General features: G+C 39.9%; 1 protein-coding gene across 4 annotated transcripts in view; it reads left to right on the forward strand.

The window, feature by feature from the left end:
- cacna2d2a (calcium voltage-gated channel auxiliary subunit alpha2delta 2a) overlaps positions 1-19,795 on the forward strand; it is an 824,866-nt gene that overhangs the window by 222,337 nt on the left and 582,734 nt on the right. For all 4 annotated transcript variants that reach the window (XM_043708451.2, XM_043708452.2, XM_043708454.2 and 1 more), the window contains exon 3: positions 10,728-10,844. In XM_043708451.2, the coding sequence (XP_043564386.1) occupies positions 10,728-10,844 (117 nt within the window). The remainder of the gene's footprint in view (positions 1-10,727; positions 10,845-19,795) is intronic.

Consider the following 19,795-nt stretch of genomic DNA (forward strand, 5'->3'; position numbering starts at 1 on the left):
TTGCCTGAAATTTATACTTTTTAAGTCAGTCCATTCTGCCAGATGTTTTTGTTTCCAAGCCTGTTTGATTTTGTTTCGGTTAAAACTTGGGAGGTTGGGTTTGCTTTCTTTGTTTACCTGTTCTTGCCCTTTCTGTTTTGTTTCTGTTTTAGTTGGGGTCTGCCTCAAAAACTATGAATTACCTTTAACGATACAGATTCCCCCCACCTTTCCCCTTAATAGGTAAAGCTTCACAGTTCCGGAAGTTTCTTAAAATCACTTTGTAATACAGTGTTACGACACAGTGGTGAACCCTTCAATTAATTAAACTAAACACCCAGAAAAGCACACCTCGCCTCGTAATCTGTTAAAATATAAGTGACAGAGAACTCCCAAATTCCACTATTTAAAGAAAATAATATCAATTTATTTCTTTATCTAAAAATGAACATTTAGCAACAAGTGCTCACAACTCTAAGCCCCCCTTTGTTTTAACTGCTTGTTATCTGCCTCCATCTCTATAACAATATACTATTCCAATTTAAAAAAAACTTTTACAATTACATCAACTTTATTTCAAAACCATACTGCAGCTGTCATCTTCGATGTCTGTCTTCTTTTGGCTGAAGATCTTCCTGGGTCGTCTTTTCTTTTACTGCAAAAGGTATGAAAAAGGTACCTTTATATTTGGATGGCAGTTACTCTCTCGATGGCAGTTGCTCTGTCTGACTTTCTTTTATACCCCAACATCAGATTGTCTCATTGGTTCGATGTTGACAAAAACAATAAATTCAAGCTCAACTGGGTTTTAGTATCCTGGAACATAATTTAAACTGATTAAATTCCAATTGTTGTCAAAACAGCAACCAACTCAGGTATCTATTTCACCGCCAAAGGTTCCATATTTTCAATTTTCCAGTACACTCTGAGACTGCTAGTTGACAGGTGCTTGTCAGCTCTCAGTTCAGAAAGCATTCACTCTCTCTTAAAGGTACAGTACATGCCTTCAACTTCAGAATAACAGTAAATTCTTACATTAATAAACATTTTGGCAAATACCTTATTTCATACTGGTCAGACGGTCTTTCATATTTCACAACTGCACAAAATGTATGTGTGAAGTTAACCAAAGTCTGTGGCTTAACTAAAGAAAAGCCAAGACAATGTAACAAGTAGGATATGAACATCATAGAATTGTCATACCTCAGATTTCCATTACTCCATATGTTTTCCTTAAACTTTGGATAGAACATTAGCAATTACCAGTGTATTGTTTTACTGGCTCAATTTTTATGCTTCAGTATCATCTCCAGTGAAAGATCCAAAGATTCTTTATTTGGAACTTTTCCAAAGACACTGGTAGATTATGTTCAGTGTAACATAATTCTCTCTTTCGTTATTCAACACTGTTCCAGAAGGTAGTCACACTCCTTAGAGCAGGGCCTTCTGACATGGTCACTGACCAGTGAAAGGAGGGTGCTACCACAAGTGAGGCAGTTAAAGGGAATCAGAGGGCAGGCATGTAAGAGCCTCAGATTCTGCAATAACCCAATGATTTTGAGGTTCTTTCAGCTTATATGAATGATGGTGACAGCTGCATGGAGAATGAATTATCTGACCATTGTACATAAAGCCATTCAAAGTAAGTGGAGCAAAAAGGAATATACTGATAGTAGTGGAAAGGGTAGTGATGAGGATTGATATTGTCCTCTGCAGCAAAGGTTGAGAGTCTAGAAGATTTTTTGCCTACCAGTGCCAGCATTTGGGACATTTGCACAAGTTGCAAAGGAACAGAATGAGGAAGGATTGGTCATCATGGTCTATGGAAGTATCAACAACGTAGGCAGGACGAGGATAGAGGTTCTTCAGTCAGTATGAGGAGCTAGGTACCAAATTAAGAAGCAGAACCTCAAAGGTAATGATGTCTGGATTATTACCTGACCAATGTGCAAATTGGAATATGACAAATAGAAAATATTAGATCAAAAGAGATCTCGTCTAATGTTGCTGGGGGAAGTAGCTAGCCTGAGGATTGACAGCAGTTCATATTTCAGCAAAGTAGGTTGATCAAGAGATTAATTAAGAGGATAAAAATCAAGTAAGAGGTAAATTTGGAAGAAGCATAAAAGTGGACTGTAAAATCTTCTATACTAATGTAAAAAAAATGGTTAGTGAAGACAATTATTGGGAAATTGATAATGGATGACAAGGAAGTATTTGAGCAATTAAACAATGACTTGAATTCTTTCTTCGTGTAAGAAGATTCAGATAATTTTCCAGTAATGCTGGGGGGGCAAGGATCAAATAAGGAGAAATTGAAGGAAATGTGTATTCGTGAAAAAAAAGAGAAATCAATGGGATTAAAAACCGATAAATACACAGGGCCTGATACTCTCCATCTCAGGGTACTAAATGAGGACCATAGAAATATTGATACATTGGATGGAATCTTCCATAGTTCTGTAGATTCTGGAACAGTCCCAGCAGATTGTTTGGTGGCAAATGTGACACTGCTATTTAAAAAAGTTAGAAGGAGAAAACAGGGAATTACAGACTGGTTAGCTTAATATAAGTAGTAGAGAAAATGCTACATTAGAATCCCTACAGTGTGGAAACAGGCCCTTCGGCCCAACAAGTCCACTCCGACCCTCTGAAGAGTAACCCACCCAGACCCATTCCCCTACATTTACCCCAGACTAATACACCTAACCTACACATCCCTGAACATTATGGGCAATTCACCTAACCTGCATGGAAACAGACCCTTTGGTCCAACCCGTCCATGCCGACCAGATATCCCAACCCAATCTAGTCCCACCTGCCAGCACCTGGCCCATATCCCTCCAAAACCTTCCTATTCATATACCCATCCAAATGCCTCTTAAATGTTGCAATTGTACCAGCCTCCACCACATCCCCTGGCAGCTTATTCCATACATGTACCATCCTCTGTGTGAAAAATTGTGGGAGGAACTCCATACAGACAGTTGTCAGAGGCAGGAATTGAACCTGGCTCCGTGCTGCTATGAGGCAATAGTGCTAACCACTGATCCACTGTGCTACTAGAGTGTTTTACTTGTTGATTTATTTATTCATGAGATATGGGCAGCACTGGCTATGCAAGAATGTTTTAATCATTCCAAATTGCCAAGAGGGCAATTAAGAGTAAACCACACTGCTGTGGGTCTGGAGTCCACATGTAGGTCAAACCAGGTGAGGATGACGGATTCCCTGCTCCGAAGGATGCTAATGAACTAGGTAGACTTTTAAGACAATCAATAATGGTTACATGGTCGCCATATTAAATTAGCTTTTTAATTCAAGGTTTTTGTTTGATAGAGTTTGAATTTCAATATCTGGCATGGGAGGATTCAAATCCATGTCCCCAAAGCATCAGTTTGGCATTCTGCATTACTGGTCCAGTGGCATTAACATAATGCCACTGCATCTCCCTATGAAGATTGTGATAACAGGATACTTTGATATTTTCTATAGGATAAATCAAAGTCAATATGAGTTTATGAATGGAAAATCATGTTTGACAAGCCTGCTTAATTCCTTTGAGATGGTAACTAATACAATAGATTCATTAGAACCAATCAATGTGGTGTATTTGGATTTTTCAACAGCTTTAGTTAAAGTCATATATGAAAAGTTAGTGTATAAGATCAAAACAAGTGGGACTGGGATAATATCTTCGAGGAGAAAGTGAGGACTGCAGATGCTGGAGATCAGAGCTGAAAATGTGTTGCTGGAAAAGCGCAGCAGGTCAGGCAGCATCCAAGGAACAGGAGAATCGACGTTTCGGGAAGGGCTTATGCCCGAAACGTCGATTCTCCTGTTCCTTGGATGCTGCCTGACCTGCTGCGCTTTTCCAGCAACACATTTTCAGGACTGGGGTAATACACTGGTATACGTTGAAAATTGATTAGCAGACTGGAAAGAGAAATCAGAATTTAAATCGGTCATTTTCAGTATGGAACGTATTGCGGTAGCACAGGCAGCAGTGCTTAGATCTGAGCTTTCGCAATATATATCAACAGTATGGATAAGGAAACCAAATGCAATATTTCTAAGTTTGTCAAATCTAGATAAGATTGTGAATGGTGAGGAGGATGTGATAAGTTGGAAGAATGGGCAAACAAAATATATGGGAAATGTAATGTAACATGGACAAGTTATCCACTTTGGTAGAAAAAACAGAATGGTAAAGTACTATTTAAACAGTAAAAGATTGGGAAGTGTTGATTTATAATCAGACCTGGATGTCCTCATAAACCAGTCACTGAAAGCAAACAAGCAGTTAGTTAGGTAAATGGTATGTTAACCATGATTGCAAAGTAATTTGAGTACAAGGGCAAGAATGTTTTACTGCAGCTGTACAGGATCTTTGAGAGACTACAACTGGTGTATTGTACCAATTTTAGTCTCCGTCTATGACAAGGGTGTACTTGTCATAGACGGAGTTCCGTTAAGGTTCACCAGACTGATTCCTGGCATGACAGGAGTGTCACATCAGGAACAGATTGGGTTGACTCAGTCTCTGTAGACTGGAGTTTAGAGGAATGAGAAGGTATCTTATTGAAACATTTAAAATTCTGACAGATGGTCAGACTGGATGCACGGATGATGTTTCCCCTGTCTGTGATGTCTAGAATAAGATGTCAGGATACGGCACTGAGACCTGAAATGAGGAGAAATTTCTTAATTTAGAGGCTGGTGATCTGTGGAATTGTCTACCACATAAGGCTTTGGAAGCAAAATTACTGAACATGTTCATGCAAAAATAGATAAATTTTGAAGAACTAAAAGAAAATCAATTGCTAATAGTTATGCATCTGAAGGGCTATGCATCTGAAGGCATGTAGCATTTGAAACAAAACAGATGAACGGATGAAAATAAAAATACAGAAGTACAGTTTTACAGCAGTACAAAAACATGGCTACAGAATGACCTAAATTGGGAACTGAATATTGAAATGTGTGGGACATGTGGAAAGGTCAAGAAATTAGGAAGAGGAGGAGGTTTGGCTGTTAATTAGCACAATACAGAAGGTACTTAAAGTTCAGGAAGTAGAAGTCATTTGGGCAGATATGAGAAATGCTGAGGACAAGAAGTCACTTGTGAGAATAGTGTACAGGCTCCTTAACAGTAGCCAGGTTGGATGGAATATAAAGGAAGGAAAAAAAACGAGAGGATGTTGAAAAAGACATAGAGCATTTTAATCTCCAGGTAGACTTGCTAGGAAGAACAGATGTACAGAATATTCTCAAGTAGTAGGAGGCTGCAAAATATACAAGGAAGCTAGATGTAGTTTTTGATGACACTGCAGGCTAAAATGCAGGCAAATCAGGGATGCTAGAAAGACAAATGGAATGTAAGCCTTGATTGCAAGAGGATTTGAGTACACGAGTAGTGATGTTTTACTTCAGTTGTGTAGGAGCTTGGTTAGCTTACAACTAGAGTACTGTATGCACTTTCGTTTTCTCATCTCAAGAAAGATATTATTGCAGTAGAGGGAGTACAACTAATGTTCATCAGACCTGTTCCCAGGGTAGTGGGACTGTTTTATGAAGAGAGATTGGTCAAAATATTCTCTAGAGTTTCAAAGAATGAGAGGTTTTATTTAAACTCACAAAAGACTTAAGACTTACAGGGCACAATTTAAAAACAACACAGATGGCACTTACATTTGAGATGAGAATTTATTTACTCAGAGGGTCACAAACCATTGGAATTCCCTGCCAAAGAGAGCTGTGGAAGCTCATTCTTTGAATATGTTGTTACACTTGCCGCACAGTGTGTTTTAACTTTTATATCTAACAAAAGGAGTGCAAGTCAACTCGTAATAATAATAAACAATAATATTATTTATTTAACAATTATTACTATAACAACAAATTACACTATAAACTAACAATTTACGTTATAAATCTATCTTATGCTTTAACTTAACTCTGGTTGATCATGTACCACCACTAGAACTTGGCTGTGCTCCATATGGTGATGTCATCTGGTCTTCTTCTCCTCATGGTCTCAGGGGTACCTTCTCTTCTCAGCGGTTGGTCTCGAGTTACCGTGTTCGAGTTACTGCCCTGAGCGTGGTGTTGCGGCGATTCTTATACTCCAAAGTCCTTGTACCTTTTTGGGAGGGTCTTCACCATTCCCAATGGATCGATCAGGCTTGATTACCCTGATCAATCAGATCCAATCAGGTGTTGGCATGTTGATGGCAGGGTGGCCCTTAGGCATCCATTCCTGGAGTTGCTGGGAGCAAGTAACCTCCTCCACATAAGGGTGTGAGATGCCTCCATGTCTAGTGTACACCTCGATGTTTCTGAATGCCCTGAGCATAACATTTCATTGACTCCATTCAGACCCAAATTTGGTGTGTTATGTAGGGTCTGCAGCTACCGGGTTGATTGCAAACTGTCTGTTGGTAGCTGCAGCCTGCAGTATATTTATTAGCACAATTATTTTGGTCAAGGCTTGCCTTAGTTTCCCAGCATCCCTTATTCATTGTCTAATCTTTGTAAATCCATCATAAACTCATCAATTTGAGTGGCCTGTCTGGCCATAAAGTTTAAGATAGAGATGGCTAGATTCTGATTACCAATGGTGGTACAAGCTTATGGGAATGAGGTGGGTCAAAGGCATTGAAGTGTTTAATCAGTTATACTGAAAGGCAGACAGGCTCATCAGGCTGAATGGCCTGCTCCTGTTCATTGTTTCTAAAATATTACTAAGTGGAGTGACTTTCAGTAAGAGCATAATGTATCATTAAGCCAGGAGATCAAACATAGCTCAATGAATAGTGTAGGTGAGCTTGTCAGGAGCACCACCAGGTATATCTAAAATTGAGATGTCAACCTTGTGAAGGTACAACACAGCACTGTTTACATGTTAAGAAGCAAAAGCATCCTGGAGCAGATAGAGCTAAGCGATCACATAATCATGAATCAGTTCAAATCTCTGTTCTACCACAACGATTAACCAACTGGAAGAAAATATTCTACAATATTTCCATCTTCAGTGAGAGAAGCCCAATCTGATGCATTGCTGAATGAATGATCTATCTCACTTTCCTTGTGAGGTTCTCAGTATCATAGATGCCAATATTAGTCAAGCCATTTTATCTCACATGATGTCAAGAAATGGCTGAAGGCAGTGGATACTGTAACGGTTAGAGCCCAACATGCCTGAACTGGTTCTGTTACCTAGTGTAAATCTCCTACCTTTTCCCCATAAGCATATGCACCGTTTCTATCCAAATAATCATTCATTGTTCTCTTGAATGCCTCAATTAAACCTGCCTCAACCACATTTCCAGACAGTGCATTGCATGCTCTAATTACGCATTGTGTGAATAAATTATTTTCTTTCATTGCCCTTGCTTTGTCTGCACATCTCTTTAAGTCTGCCCTCTCATTCTTTTTTCTTTTATAAGTGGGAAAAGCCTCTCGTTTCTCATACCTGGAACCATTATGTTTGATGAAATGGGTACTGGCATGAGAATGGCTGAATCAGAGGAGCACTTGATGTCAGCACTTCGCAATGTTCATTGGGAGTCTTACAAGTGGTGATGGATGTTCTCTCTCTGTCTAATGATTAATTTGGATTTATTTTCATCTGTTATGGATGTTGCTAGCTAGGCCAGCATTTATTGCCCAGCCCTAATTGATAAGAGAGCAGCTAAGAGTCAACTGCATTACTGCTGGTTTGGTGTCATATTTAGGCCAGACCAGGCAAGGACAGCAGATTTCTTTCTTTCAATGACATTATTGTAATAGCAGACATTGTAAGATCAAAAATATAACACCGCTGTTCAAGAAAGTGGGAGGGAGAAAGTGTTGAATCACAGGCTTGTTAACTTGGCATCAGTCCTTAAGAAAGATTTTGGAATCCTCTGTTAACCAAATGGTAACAGCAGCCTTAGAAAATCATATTATGATGAGACAAGGTCGATGCAGTTTTATAAAAGAGAAACAGAGTGCCCTTGAACATGAAACAACGAGGATGAACATAGATGAGTAGTCAAGAAGGCAAATGATATTTTGGTCTTTATTGCAACATGGTTGAAGTGAAGAAAAAGTAGCTTTGCTGAAGTTGGTGCAGGGTTTTGGTGAGACTTGTCAAATCACAGACTTGTTATAGTGCAGAAGAAGGTCATTCAGCTATCATGTTTGCATCTGCTCTCTGAATGAGCGTCATAACTTAGTGTTATTCTCCTGCCCTTTGCTATAACCTTGCATATTATTTCTACTTAAATAAACATCAAATGCTCTTTTCATGCCTTTATTGAAGCTGTTTCCACCACACTTCCAGATGGTGCATTTCAGAACTGAATGATTTGCTGTATGAAATGTTTTTTTGTCGCGTCATATTTAATTCTTTTGCAAATCATTTTAAATCTGGCCCTTTTGTTCTTGATCTCTTTCAGAGAATGTGAACAGTTTATTCCTGTCTACTCAGTTCAGACCTCTCTTGATTTTGAAAACTTCAATCATTTCTCCTCTTGGCCTTTTCGTGTCCAAGTCCCAAGTTCTCCAAAATATCTTCATAACTTGGACCCTTCTGAACTCTCTCCATTGTTAAGTACAGTGCTATACTCTAGCTGAGGTTTGATGAGCATTTTATGAAGATTCAACATAACCACCCTGCTCTTATACTCTTATGCAATTACTAATAAACTCTGGAATACTATGGTTTATTAACTGCTCCCTCCACTTGTCCTGCTACCTTCAATAACTTAAGCAAGTGGACAGTTGAAACTTTATTGCTGGAACAGCACAGCAGGTCAGGCAGCATCCAGGCAACAGGAGATTCGACGTTTCGGGCACAGGCCCTTCTTCAGCAAGTGGACATCCAGGTGTCACCATTCCTGTGCACTCTAAAAGAGTGGTGCCTGTTATTTTATACTCTTTGTTCTTTCTATCAAAATGTATCATCTCACACTTCTCCAGATTAAACCTCTTCTGCCACCTATCCATCCTATATGGATAGATTTTGGTCTCCATGCCCAAGGAAAGATATATTTACCTGAGAGCCATTGATAGATTGAGTTTTGGATTGAGAGTGGATTGTATGAGAGATTGAGTATAATGGCGTATATTCTGGAGTTTACAAGAATGACATGATTTTATTGAAACATGCATAATTCAGAAAGGAAACTGAGAAACTGTTTCCCATGGTGAGTGTAGAATCAGGTCATATATTTTTAAAGTAAGGTTACAGCTATTTCAGACTCTGATGAGGAAACTTTTCCACCAAATGGTGGGCTCTGAATCTTTAGAATTCTCTCTCCCCAGAGAGCTATAAATCAAGTATATTCATGGCTCATATTAATAAATTCTTATACTCAAAGTTATTGTTAAGGATTTGAGAATCGGGTGAGAGAGTGAAGTTGACATTCAAGATCAGCCATGATCTTGTTAACTGATGGAGTAGGCCCATGCAGCAGGGACTGTACGGACTACTATTTTTTTTTTCTAATCAATCTGCTCAGAGATGTTATTACACACCTCTGCAGTAGGTGTGACTTGAACCTGGGCTTCTGAGTTCAGGGGTAGAAGCACTACCACTGTGCCACAATAGGGCCCCAAAGTTGAATTCACATTTCACCATTTGCCATGGTGGGATTTGAAACCAGCTCCCCAGAATATTACTTGGATCTCTGATTAATATCACTAGGCCATTTCCAAAGACAACGAGAATTTTAAAATCAAGGTGTTGTCTGTTTGAGAGCCAATATAGATTGAAAGGCACACGGGTGATGGGCGAATATCTACCTTTACACAAATACAATAAAGTAGTCTAAAATCATCATTAAATACTTTTTACATTCGCATGTTATATTAAAGGCATTCTTACTTCTCAACACCATGCATGACAGCTTCAAAGTAGTTTTATTCATAGTGTAATAGAAGCAGAACTAGTTACAAATATCGCCAGCAATTGTTCATACATCTCCTTGTGTCTGAGAATGGCAGAGAAATTTGTGGAACAATAATCAATAATGGAAAAAGAGGGGATGACTTTTGAATCACCAAGATTGGTAATTTTATGGGGTGCTGAAAAGAAATTAGTGTTGGTAACAGCTCATATGATTCCTCCCAGCATATTATCATACACTAAGTTACATTTTAGGAAAATGCAAATACTTACAAGACAAACAAATTTTTAATATAGATTGATATTTACTGCTGAGCTCTTTTAACCTCTCTCTGCAGAGAACTGTCATTTGTTTCTCCCGTCCATTCCTGTTTTCTGCTTCCCTGAGATTACACTTTAAAAGAAATATTCTGCCCTGATTTCCCTCCTTACTTATTTATAACTACTGTCCCGCATAATTCAAAGAGTTTGCCTTCTTTCAACCTCCTTTTTTGTCTTGTGTAGTTGTATGCTTGAAAATTGTCATTGGAACCCTGCTATCCTTGATCAGACCAGGATCTCTGAATCAGTCAGTTCTAGTATTCCAGTTGAAACTTCAGTTGAGCTCTTGTAGGCAGAAAACTAAGCTCCTGAAGATCTCAAATCATTAGTTCTCTATTTGGTTTCACTGCAAGTTCCTCTGACTCTGCTAGTGATGGAGACTGGGCTGTTTTGTTGGTTGAGTCCTCAGTTCTTCCTTGTTTATTAGCTTTGTTCTGTCTGCATTACAGTTGGCTGGGGTTATTTGTCAATGTCTGTGATTTAGTCTCTGAAAATGTTCCCTTGATTCATCATCTCCATTCATTTCTCCCATCAGCTGTATGATGACCATAAACATCTATTTGATATCAAAGAGAACATGGCCTCCACACTGGTGGAAAGAGTGGCTGGTGATATCGAGAAGCTCTTGGACAAGAAAGTGGAAGCTCTGGAGGTAAGGATTTTTGGATACTATCTTCTTCAGCCTCAACAAAACTTGTTTCATTTATTAATTAAGAGTTTTTAGTGTGTTGTGTAAATTTGAGAGTTGGTGATTCGGACAACCTGTGACATTTTGAGATCAAAGTCACTGAGTGGTTCATAGGAAGATGGTGGACTTTGGTTTGTGGTGAATTCTGAACAATTCTTCCCTGGAGGCTCACATTTTACAATCATTCAGAATTTTCTTTATATTAACAAGTTACAAAATGGAGTCAATAGCCCATCAGAGTTTTGAAGTCTTTTAATTGTCTGGAGTGCCTGTAATTCTCTTTGCTGGCATGTAAATGTACTTGCATTGGTTACTGCCTTGAATACTTTTCAAATGCAGATGTGCCTGTTAATGATGATCAAAGACTATTGGATGTATGTGTAACAGAATAATGATAATATGTCCTCGGCATGAAATGCTTGCTAATCTTTTTAATCTTCCATTACCTGTTGAGGCAAATATTATTGTTTATTTACTCCTATCACCTTGTCCTGATTGAATTTTCTTGACCTGAATGCTTGTGACAGCTTGAATATTTAGAGGTATGCGATTCTGTTTATAGCTGGTTGTATCTTTCTGGGGTTGGAGAGACTCATTTGAAGCATAAAATATTTCTGGACAGGAAAGATGTTCCAAGTGCTTGGAGTTTCTATTGCAGATTTAACATCTGATTTTAGAAGACCTTTTATTTCTGTAACCAACACCTTCAGATACTCTCAGTGGTCCTGAAATTTCTCTTGGGGTCTTACTAACCCTCACTATAATTCCACCAGGGATTTCACAGAAATGACAAAGAGCCAGGTTGTTTCTATTAGTTCCTGCATTGGCTTTCCATTGCTTCTTAGAAAGCAATTTATGGTTAGTGTATGAGAACGGAATGGGGGTGAGGAATCCCTAAACTGGGAGTTCTTTGCCCTGGCCATAGAAAGGTAGCCAACTGTTTAATGGCAGCCACTACATTCAATACAATGTACCTTAGCCTCACTTACAAAGGCAAACGTGGGCCCCATTGACATGCTTTAGGTCAGACAAATAACTCAAGGAAACATAGAAAATTGGAGGAGGAGTAGGCCGTTTGGCCTGTTGAGCCTGCTCCACTATTCAATATGATCATGGCGGATTTTCCTACTCAGTATCCTGTTCCTACTTTCACCTCATACTCTTTGATCCCTTTAGCCCTAAAAGCTACATCAAACTCCTTGAAAACATCTAATGTTTTGGTTTCAACCTTTTTTTTATGGCAGAGAATTCCAGAGCTCACAACTCTCAGTCCTAAATAACCTACCCTGTATCCTTAGACTGTGACCGGTGGTTTGGACTCCCCAGTTAATGCAAACATCTTTTTTGTGTTTAGACTGTTTTGTCCTGTTAGAATTTTATAGGTTTCTATGAGAACCCTATATTCTTCTAAATTCCAATGAATATAGCCCTAATAAATCCAATCTCTTTTCACACAACAGTCCTGCAATTGTTGTACTACCTCTGTAGCCAAAGCATTGCTCCTCAAAATAAGGAGACTAAAAACTGCAAACAATACACCAGGTAGGGTCTTACCATGGCCCTGTACAATTGCAGCAAGGCATCCTTGCTCCTGTACTTGAATCTTTATGCTACAAGGCCGACATACCATTTACCTTCACTGTACCAGCATGCTTACTTTCAGCAACTGGTGTACACTCAGGTCTTGTTGCTTCTTCCCCCTTCCCAATCTATTCCTATTCAGCTGAGAACCTGCCTTCTTGCTTTTGTCAACAAAGTGGTCATCCTCACATTTATCCACACTGTATTCAATCTACTATGCATTTGCCCACTCGCTCAACTTAGTCAAATCACAATGAAAGCATTTCTGTATCCTCCTCACAGTTCAAACTCCCACACAGCTTTCTGTTGTTTGAAAATTTGGAGGTATTACGTTGACTTCCCTCATATAAATATTTAGTGAATAAATAGGGTGCAAACACTGACCCCAGAAGTACACCAGTATTCACTGGCTGTCACATGGAAAATTACCAGTTTATTCTTTCTTTTGTTTCCTGTCTGCCAGCCAGTTCTCTACTAGTGTCATTGCAATACTTCCAATTCCATTTGCATTAATTTTACACACTAATCTATTATATAGGATCTTAGTAAATAACATCCCAGTAGTTTTCCCTTATCAGCTCTGCTATTTACATCCTTGTAAAATCCCAGAAGATTTGTCAAGCATGATTTCCCTTTTGTTTATCCATGCTCACTCTGACCAATCCTGTCACTGTTTTGCAAGTGCTCTGTTATTAAAACATGGCTGTAGATTTTCCTGACTACCAATGTCAAGCTAACTGGTCTGTAATTCTCTCTTTCTTTTTACCTCTTCCTTTAAATTGTGAGATTATATTAACTATTCTCCAGTTTATAGGAACTGTTCCAGAGTCTACAAAATCTTGAAAGATGACCACTAATGCATCCACTATTTCTAAAGCTGCTTCCTTAAGTATTCTGAGATCTACATCATTGGGCCCTGGGGAACTGTCAGCCTTTTAATCCCATCAATTTCCTCAAGACTCCACAGCAACCTTGGTTATCTGAACATCAATTATCCGAACTTCGGATTATTCGAACAAGATCTCAAGGTCCTGTAAAAATGTTACGTCAAAAAGATGTTACCAACACTGGTATAACAATTGTGATCGGGAAATCTGAGTGCATCAGCAAGGACGGTGATGAGTTGACTGCAACAGTGTATGGGATTTTAAATGGTCTAATGTTTATCGAGTAGGTCGGGTGTGTGGTCAGGACAGCGTTTCAGTAATCAAATAAGATTGCAAATGAATGGATAGGATTTCACCTGATCTGAAATGGTGAGAGTGTTGTCAGAATTGCGATGAGAATTTTGAATGATGTTTCAATTTAAAAGCTGGTGAATGAAATGAAATCAGGATGAGTGTGGAGTTTGTATTAGGTGATGAAAAGACTGGTTTTGGTATTTCCAGTGCTTAAATTGTAGGAAATTATGGCTAAGCAAAATTGCCAAAAATATCCATATTTCTCAGTTGTAACTACTTTTAAGATAGTAAGTATTTAAAATTAAAAATTACTTAATGTTAGATATAATTATTTTAACTCTTATACCTGCATAATTCTGCGTCTAAAGATATATTCGCCCAAGATTGATAAAATTGACACCAACAATGTATATTTAATAGATGCTTCATTTGAAGCTGTGATTGGAGTAGTGGAACAAAGAAACTCAAGCACCTCAAGCAACAGTGACTGGATAGCTTCCTTTGTTTACGATCAGATCGGTTATCTGAATAATCAGTTAACTGAACAAAATACTCCCCACCCGTCTCGCTCGGATAATCGAGGTTGTTCTGTATATCCCTGGAAATACTGATTTCCTCCAGTTCCTCCCTCCTACTAGGCCCTCTATTTGCAACAGTTTTGTGGCATTATTTGTGTCTCCCTTTGTGAAGGCAGAACTAAAATATGTATGGTTTTCAATGATAACCTCCTGTTTCTGACTGTAAGGAATCTACATTTATCTTCACTAATCCTTTCTATTCACATTCCAGGAGAATCTTTTACAATCAGTTTTTGAATGTTCCCCGCAAGCTTACACATGTCATTGAGATGTACAGTACAAAAACAGACCCTTCGGTCCAACTCGTACATGCCAACCAGATATCCCAACCCAATCTCATCCCACCTGCCAGCACCTCCAAACCCTTCCTATTCATATACCCATCCAGATACCTTTTAAATGTTGCGATTGTCCGAGCCTCCATCACTTCCTGTGGCAGCCCAAATACTCTATTTATTCCAAGTTTGCAGGCACTAATTGGTGTAGTATTCCAAGATCACTACTATTTATAATCTATATTGATGCCTGCACTTCAATACTCTGTTTCTTTGTCTACGTTTGTCAATGGTATCAAGCAAGATTGGATTGCAAATGGTGAGGAGGGCTGCAAAGACACTGCGTTTTTTTCACTAAACTAGTAATGCAAAGACCAAGGTAAATCTGAGCACCTTGGATTGAAATCCACCACAGGTGTCCATTCTTAACTGGGAAGAAAACTTCTATCCTTATCTAGCCTGCCATACATATGACCCCAGACCTAGAGCAATACAGGATTGAAACTGGATGTACTACAGTATCAACTAAAGCACTAGAAACAACGGTCTGACAGTCATACTTTTAATCACACCTTATACACTACGTCCCAGACACCAACACCAGTGGCGGTGTCACTGAAGTATTTTAGTCAAGGGAGTAGCCCTGGAAGCCCTCAACATTGTCTTCAGATCCCATAAAGTCTCATGGCATCTAGTTAAACATGATCAAGGAAACCTCCTGATTACTATGCATATTCCTATCTCCTGATGGATAGATAATGTGGAGCAACATTGAGGTAGCATGAAGGGTGACAAGAGCACAATGTTCTCTGAGGTGTGGGATTTTAATGTCCATTGCTAAGACTGGCTTAGTACCTGTACTGACCAAGCACAAAATGGCATAACTGTTAGGTTGAATCTGCAGCAGGTAGTGATGGAACCAAGAAGCAGGAAAAACATAATTGACTACATGTTCAATGAACTGCCTTACATAAATGCAAACGTCCAAGACCGAATGGCTAAGAGTCACTATCTCCACAAGGATTAGAAAGTGAGGGAACACTCCATGTTGTTTGACACTAACACCACGCGAAATTCAAACAGATTGGGCAACTCACGACTGAGCATCTATGGGGCCTATCAACAGCAACAAAAAACTCCAATCTATAACCTCATGGCATTGCATATCCCACTCTACCAACATCATCAAGCCAGGGGATCAGCCCTACTTCAATGAACAGTGCAAGAGAGAATGCCAGAAGGAACACCAGACACACCTTAAAAAAGGGTTGTCAGCGTGCTGTCATAGCACAGTGGGAACGCACTGATCTTTGAACTAGGAAGTCTGGGTTCAATGTCTCACCTGCTATAAAGGTGTGTAGTAACACCTCTGAGCAGGTTAAACAGGTGAAGCCATAAAGAGGCTACTACTTGTATGCCAAATAGCAGAAACAGTAAATGATAAGTAGAGCTGAGCAATTCTGCAACCACTGGATCAGATCCAAGCTCTGCAGTTATGTCACATCAATGTACTCTATTATTCCCCGTCTTGATCAGTCCCTTTGTGCTTCTTTGCTGAAATCTAAACTGTTCCCAATCCTTAAGTCTGTTGTTGTTTTTTGCCCAATTTGTATGTCCCTTCCTTGGATCTTATGATATACTAATTTCTCTTGTCAGTGATGGTCAGGCCAACTCTCCTGTTTTATTTTAGTGCCTGACAACAATCTTTTTTAAATGTTTGTGATTGCCTATCACCATCATCCCTTTAAGTAACATTCTTCAATTTATCAGAGCCAGCTTATGCCTTTTACCATCTAGTTTTCTTTATTTAGAATCTGGACCCGAGTTTTGGAATCAACAGTCCCTATTGTTTTCTGCCCTTTGGTGTTTCTAACTTCTATCCGTACAGATTCCATTTTACCAGAGCTAACATTCTTTCTCACTATTGTATTAATGTCCTCTTTAACCAACACTGCTATCTCCTTTTCCTCTTTGTCTGTCCTTCCTAAAATCTAAATATCCCTGCATGTTCAGTTCCCATCCCTGGTCATTCTGCGGCCACCTCTCTGTAATCCCAACCATCAGTTTGTATTTATTGTGTGAAAAATCCATGCACTTTATTGTGATGCTCAAAGCACGTTAAGTCTTGACATTTTCAGTTCCAGTCACATTATTCTGTACTGTGGCCCTTATACTAAATATCATACTAAAAGAAAACTACTTTCTATTTTCTGTAAGAAACCAATACTCAGTCTGTGGGAATAGATTACTCTGTAATATCATACACTTAACTAAAACAAAATGATCTCTTGGTAACACCTTAAGAGTGCTTTTAGAAAATACTCAAATACTTTATCTATAGATTCCCAGTTGTCTAAGTTTTATCCTCATAACATTGAGCAGTCAGAAATCTTGGTACACATTGGTAGCGAGGAAAGCGGATGACGACCTGAAAAGTGATTATGGGGAGTTAGGTTGGAAACTAAAAGGTAGGATGAACAGAGTAGTAATCTCAGGATTGCTATTGGTGCCGTGGGTGAGTGAGGCAAGGAACAGAGAGCAAGTGTTGCTGAATGTGTGGCTGCAGAACTGGTGTAGGAGGGAGTGCATCAGATATGTGTATCATTGGGTTACCTTCTGGGAGAGGTGGGACCTATACCAGGAGGATGGGTTGCACCCGAACTGGAGGGGTATCAATATCCTGGGAGGAAGATTTGCTAGAGTTCTTCTGGTGGATTTAAACTAATTGGCAGGGAGCAATGGATCAGAGGATGGAGAAGCTGATGAGCTGGCAGATACAGCATGCAGAGAGTCTGTGAGGAAGGATACAGTTGAAAGGGAAAAGTTGCAGTCAGTGTGATGGGGTGGTGTGTGTCTATTTTAACACAAGAAGTGCCAGGAATAAGGGTGATGAACTTAGAACATAGTTTAGTACTTGGAGCTACGATGTTGTGGCCATTGCGGAGACTTGGATATCGCTTGGGCAGGAATCGTTATTGAATATTCCAGGGTTTAGGTGTTTCAAAATTAATAAGGAGGGAGATAAAAGAGGTGGGGGAAATGGCATTGCTAATCAGGGATAGTATCACAGCTGCAGAAAAGGATGTCATCTGGAAGGGTTTGTCTACAGAGTCAGTATGGGTGAAAGTCAGAAACAGGAAAGGAACAGTCACTTTACTGGAGCTTTCTACAGACAGCCCCACCTCCCCTCCCCTCCCCTCCCCCACAATAGCAACAGAGACAGGGAGGAGCAGATGGGAGGCAGATTTTGGAAAGGTGCAGAAGTAACAGGGTTGTTGTCATGGGTGATTTCAACTTCCCTAATATAGATTGGAACCGCCTTAGTGCAAATAGTTTGAATGGAGCTGATTTTGTCAGGTATGGGAAAGTATTTAATTGGGGGAGGGGGAATTACAATGCTATTACGCAAGAACTGTGGAGCATAAATTGGGAACAGATGTTCTCGAGGAAATGCATTACAGAAATGTGGAGTTTGTTTAGGGAGCACTTGCTGATAGTGCTTGATAGGTCTGTCCCACTGAGGCAAGGAAGTGATGGTAGGGTGAAGGAATCTTGAATGTCGAGATGTGGAGCAACGAGTTAAGAGGAAGAAGGAAGCAAGAATCAGACAAGGCTCTAGAGGGTTACAAGGTAGCCAGGAAGGAGCTGAAGAATTGACACAGGAGAGCTAGAAGGAGGCATGAGAAAGGCTTGGCAGGTAGATTTATGTGAGGAGGAAGAGGATGGCCAGAGTGAGGGTAGGGCCAATCAGGGACAGTGAAGAGAACTTGTGTGTGGACTCAGAGGAGGTAGGGGAGGGCCTTAATGAATACTGTGCTTCACAGGTGCAGCAGGTTCATAGCTGCTGGAAAGTGGAGTCGCAGATAGATAGGATAATGATGAAGGCGTTTGGTATGCTTGCCTTTATTGGTCAGTGCATTGAGTATATGAGTTGGGAGGTCATGTTGTGGCTGTACCAGGACATTGGTTAGGCCACTGTTGGAATACTGTGTCTAATTCTGGTCTCCCTGCTATAAGAAGGACATTATGAAACTTGAAAGGGGTCAGAAAGGATTTACAAGGATATTGCCAGGGTTGGAGAGGCTGAACAGGCTGGGGCTATTTTCCTTGGAGCATCGGAGGCTGAGAGGTGACCTTATAGAGGTTTATAAAATCATGAGTGCCATGGATAGGGTAAACAGACAAGGTCTTATCCCTGGTGTTTGAGGTGAGAGGGGAAAGACTTAAAAGCCAACTAAGGGGCAGCCTTTTCAGGCAGAAGGCGGTGTGTTTGTGGAATTGAGCTGCCAAAGAAAGGAATAGAATCATAAAGATGTACAGCACGAAAACAGACTCTTCGGTCCAAATTGTCCATGCCAACCAGATATCCCCACCCAATCTAGTCTCATTTACCAGCACCCGGCCCATATCCTTCCAAACCCTTCCTATTCATATACCCATCCAGATACCTTTTAAATGTTGCACTTGTGCCAGCTCCACCACTTCCTCTGGCAGCTCATTCCATACATGCACCATCCTCTGCATGAAAAGGTTGCCCCTTAGGTCTCTTTTTATATCTTTCTCCTCTCACTCTAAACCTGTGCCCTCTATTTCTGGACTCCTCCACCCCAGGGAAAATACTTTGACTATTTATCCTATCCATGCCCCTCATGATTTTATAAACCTCTATAAGGTCACTCCTCAGTCTCCGACGCTCCAGGGAAAACAGCCAAGCCTATTTAGACTCTCCCCATAGCTCAAACCTTCCAACCCTGGCAACATCTTTGTAAATCTTCCTGAACCCTTTCAAATTTCACAACATCCTTCTGATAGGAAGGAGACCAGAATTGCACGCAAAATTCCAAAAGTGGCCTAACCAACGTCCTCTACGGCCGCAACAAGACGTTCCAACTTCTACACTCAATACTCTGATCAATAAAGGAAAGCATACCAAATGCCTTCACTATCCTATCTGCCTGCGACTCTACTTTCAAGTAGCTATGAACCTGCACTCCCAAGATCTCTTTGTCCAGCAACACCCCTCGGACATTACCAGTAAATGTATAAACCCTGCTCTGATTTGCTTTCCAAAAATGCAACACCTGACATTTATCTAAATTAAACTCCTTCTACCACTCCTCAGCCATGGCCCATCTGATCAAGATCCTGTTTTAATCTGAGGTAACCTTCTTCGCCGTCCACAACACCTCCAATTTTGGTGTCATCTGCAAACTTACTAAGTATTCTTTCTATTTTCACATTAAATAAATGACAAAAAGTAGTTGACCCAGTACCGATCCTTGTGGCACTTCAATAGTCAT

Source organism: Chiloscyllium plagiosum, unplaced genomic scaffold (assembly GCF_037043375.1).
Source record: "Chiloscyllium plagiosum isolate Xiang-an unplaced genomic scaffold, Cpla_swu_hap1 HiC_scaffold_14, whole genome shotgun sequence".
Taxonomy (NCBI): domain Eukaryota; kingdom Metazoa; phylum Chordata; class Chondrichthyes; order Orectolobiformes; family Hemiscylliidae; genus Chiloscyllium; species Chiloscyllium plagiosum.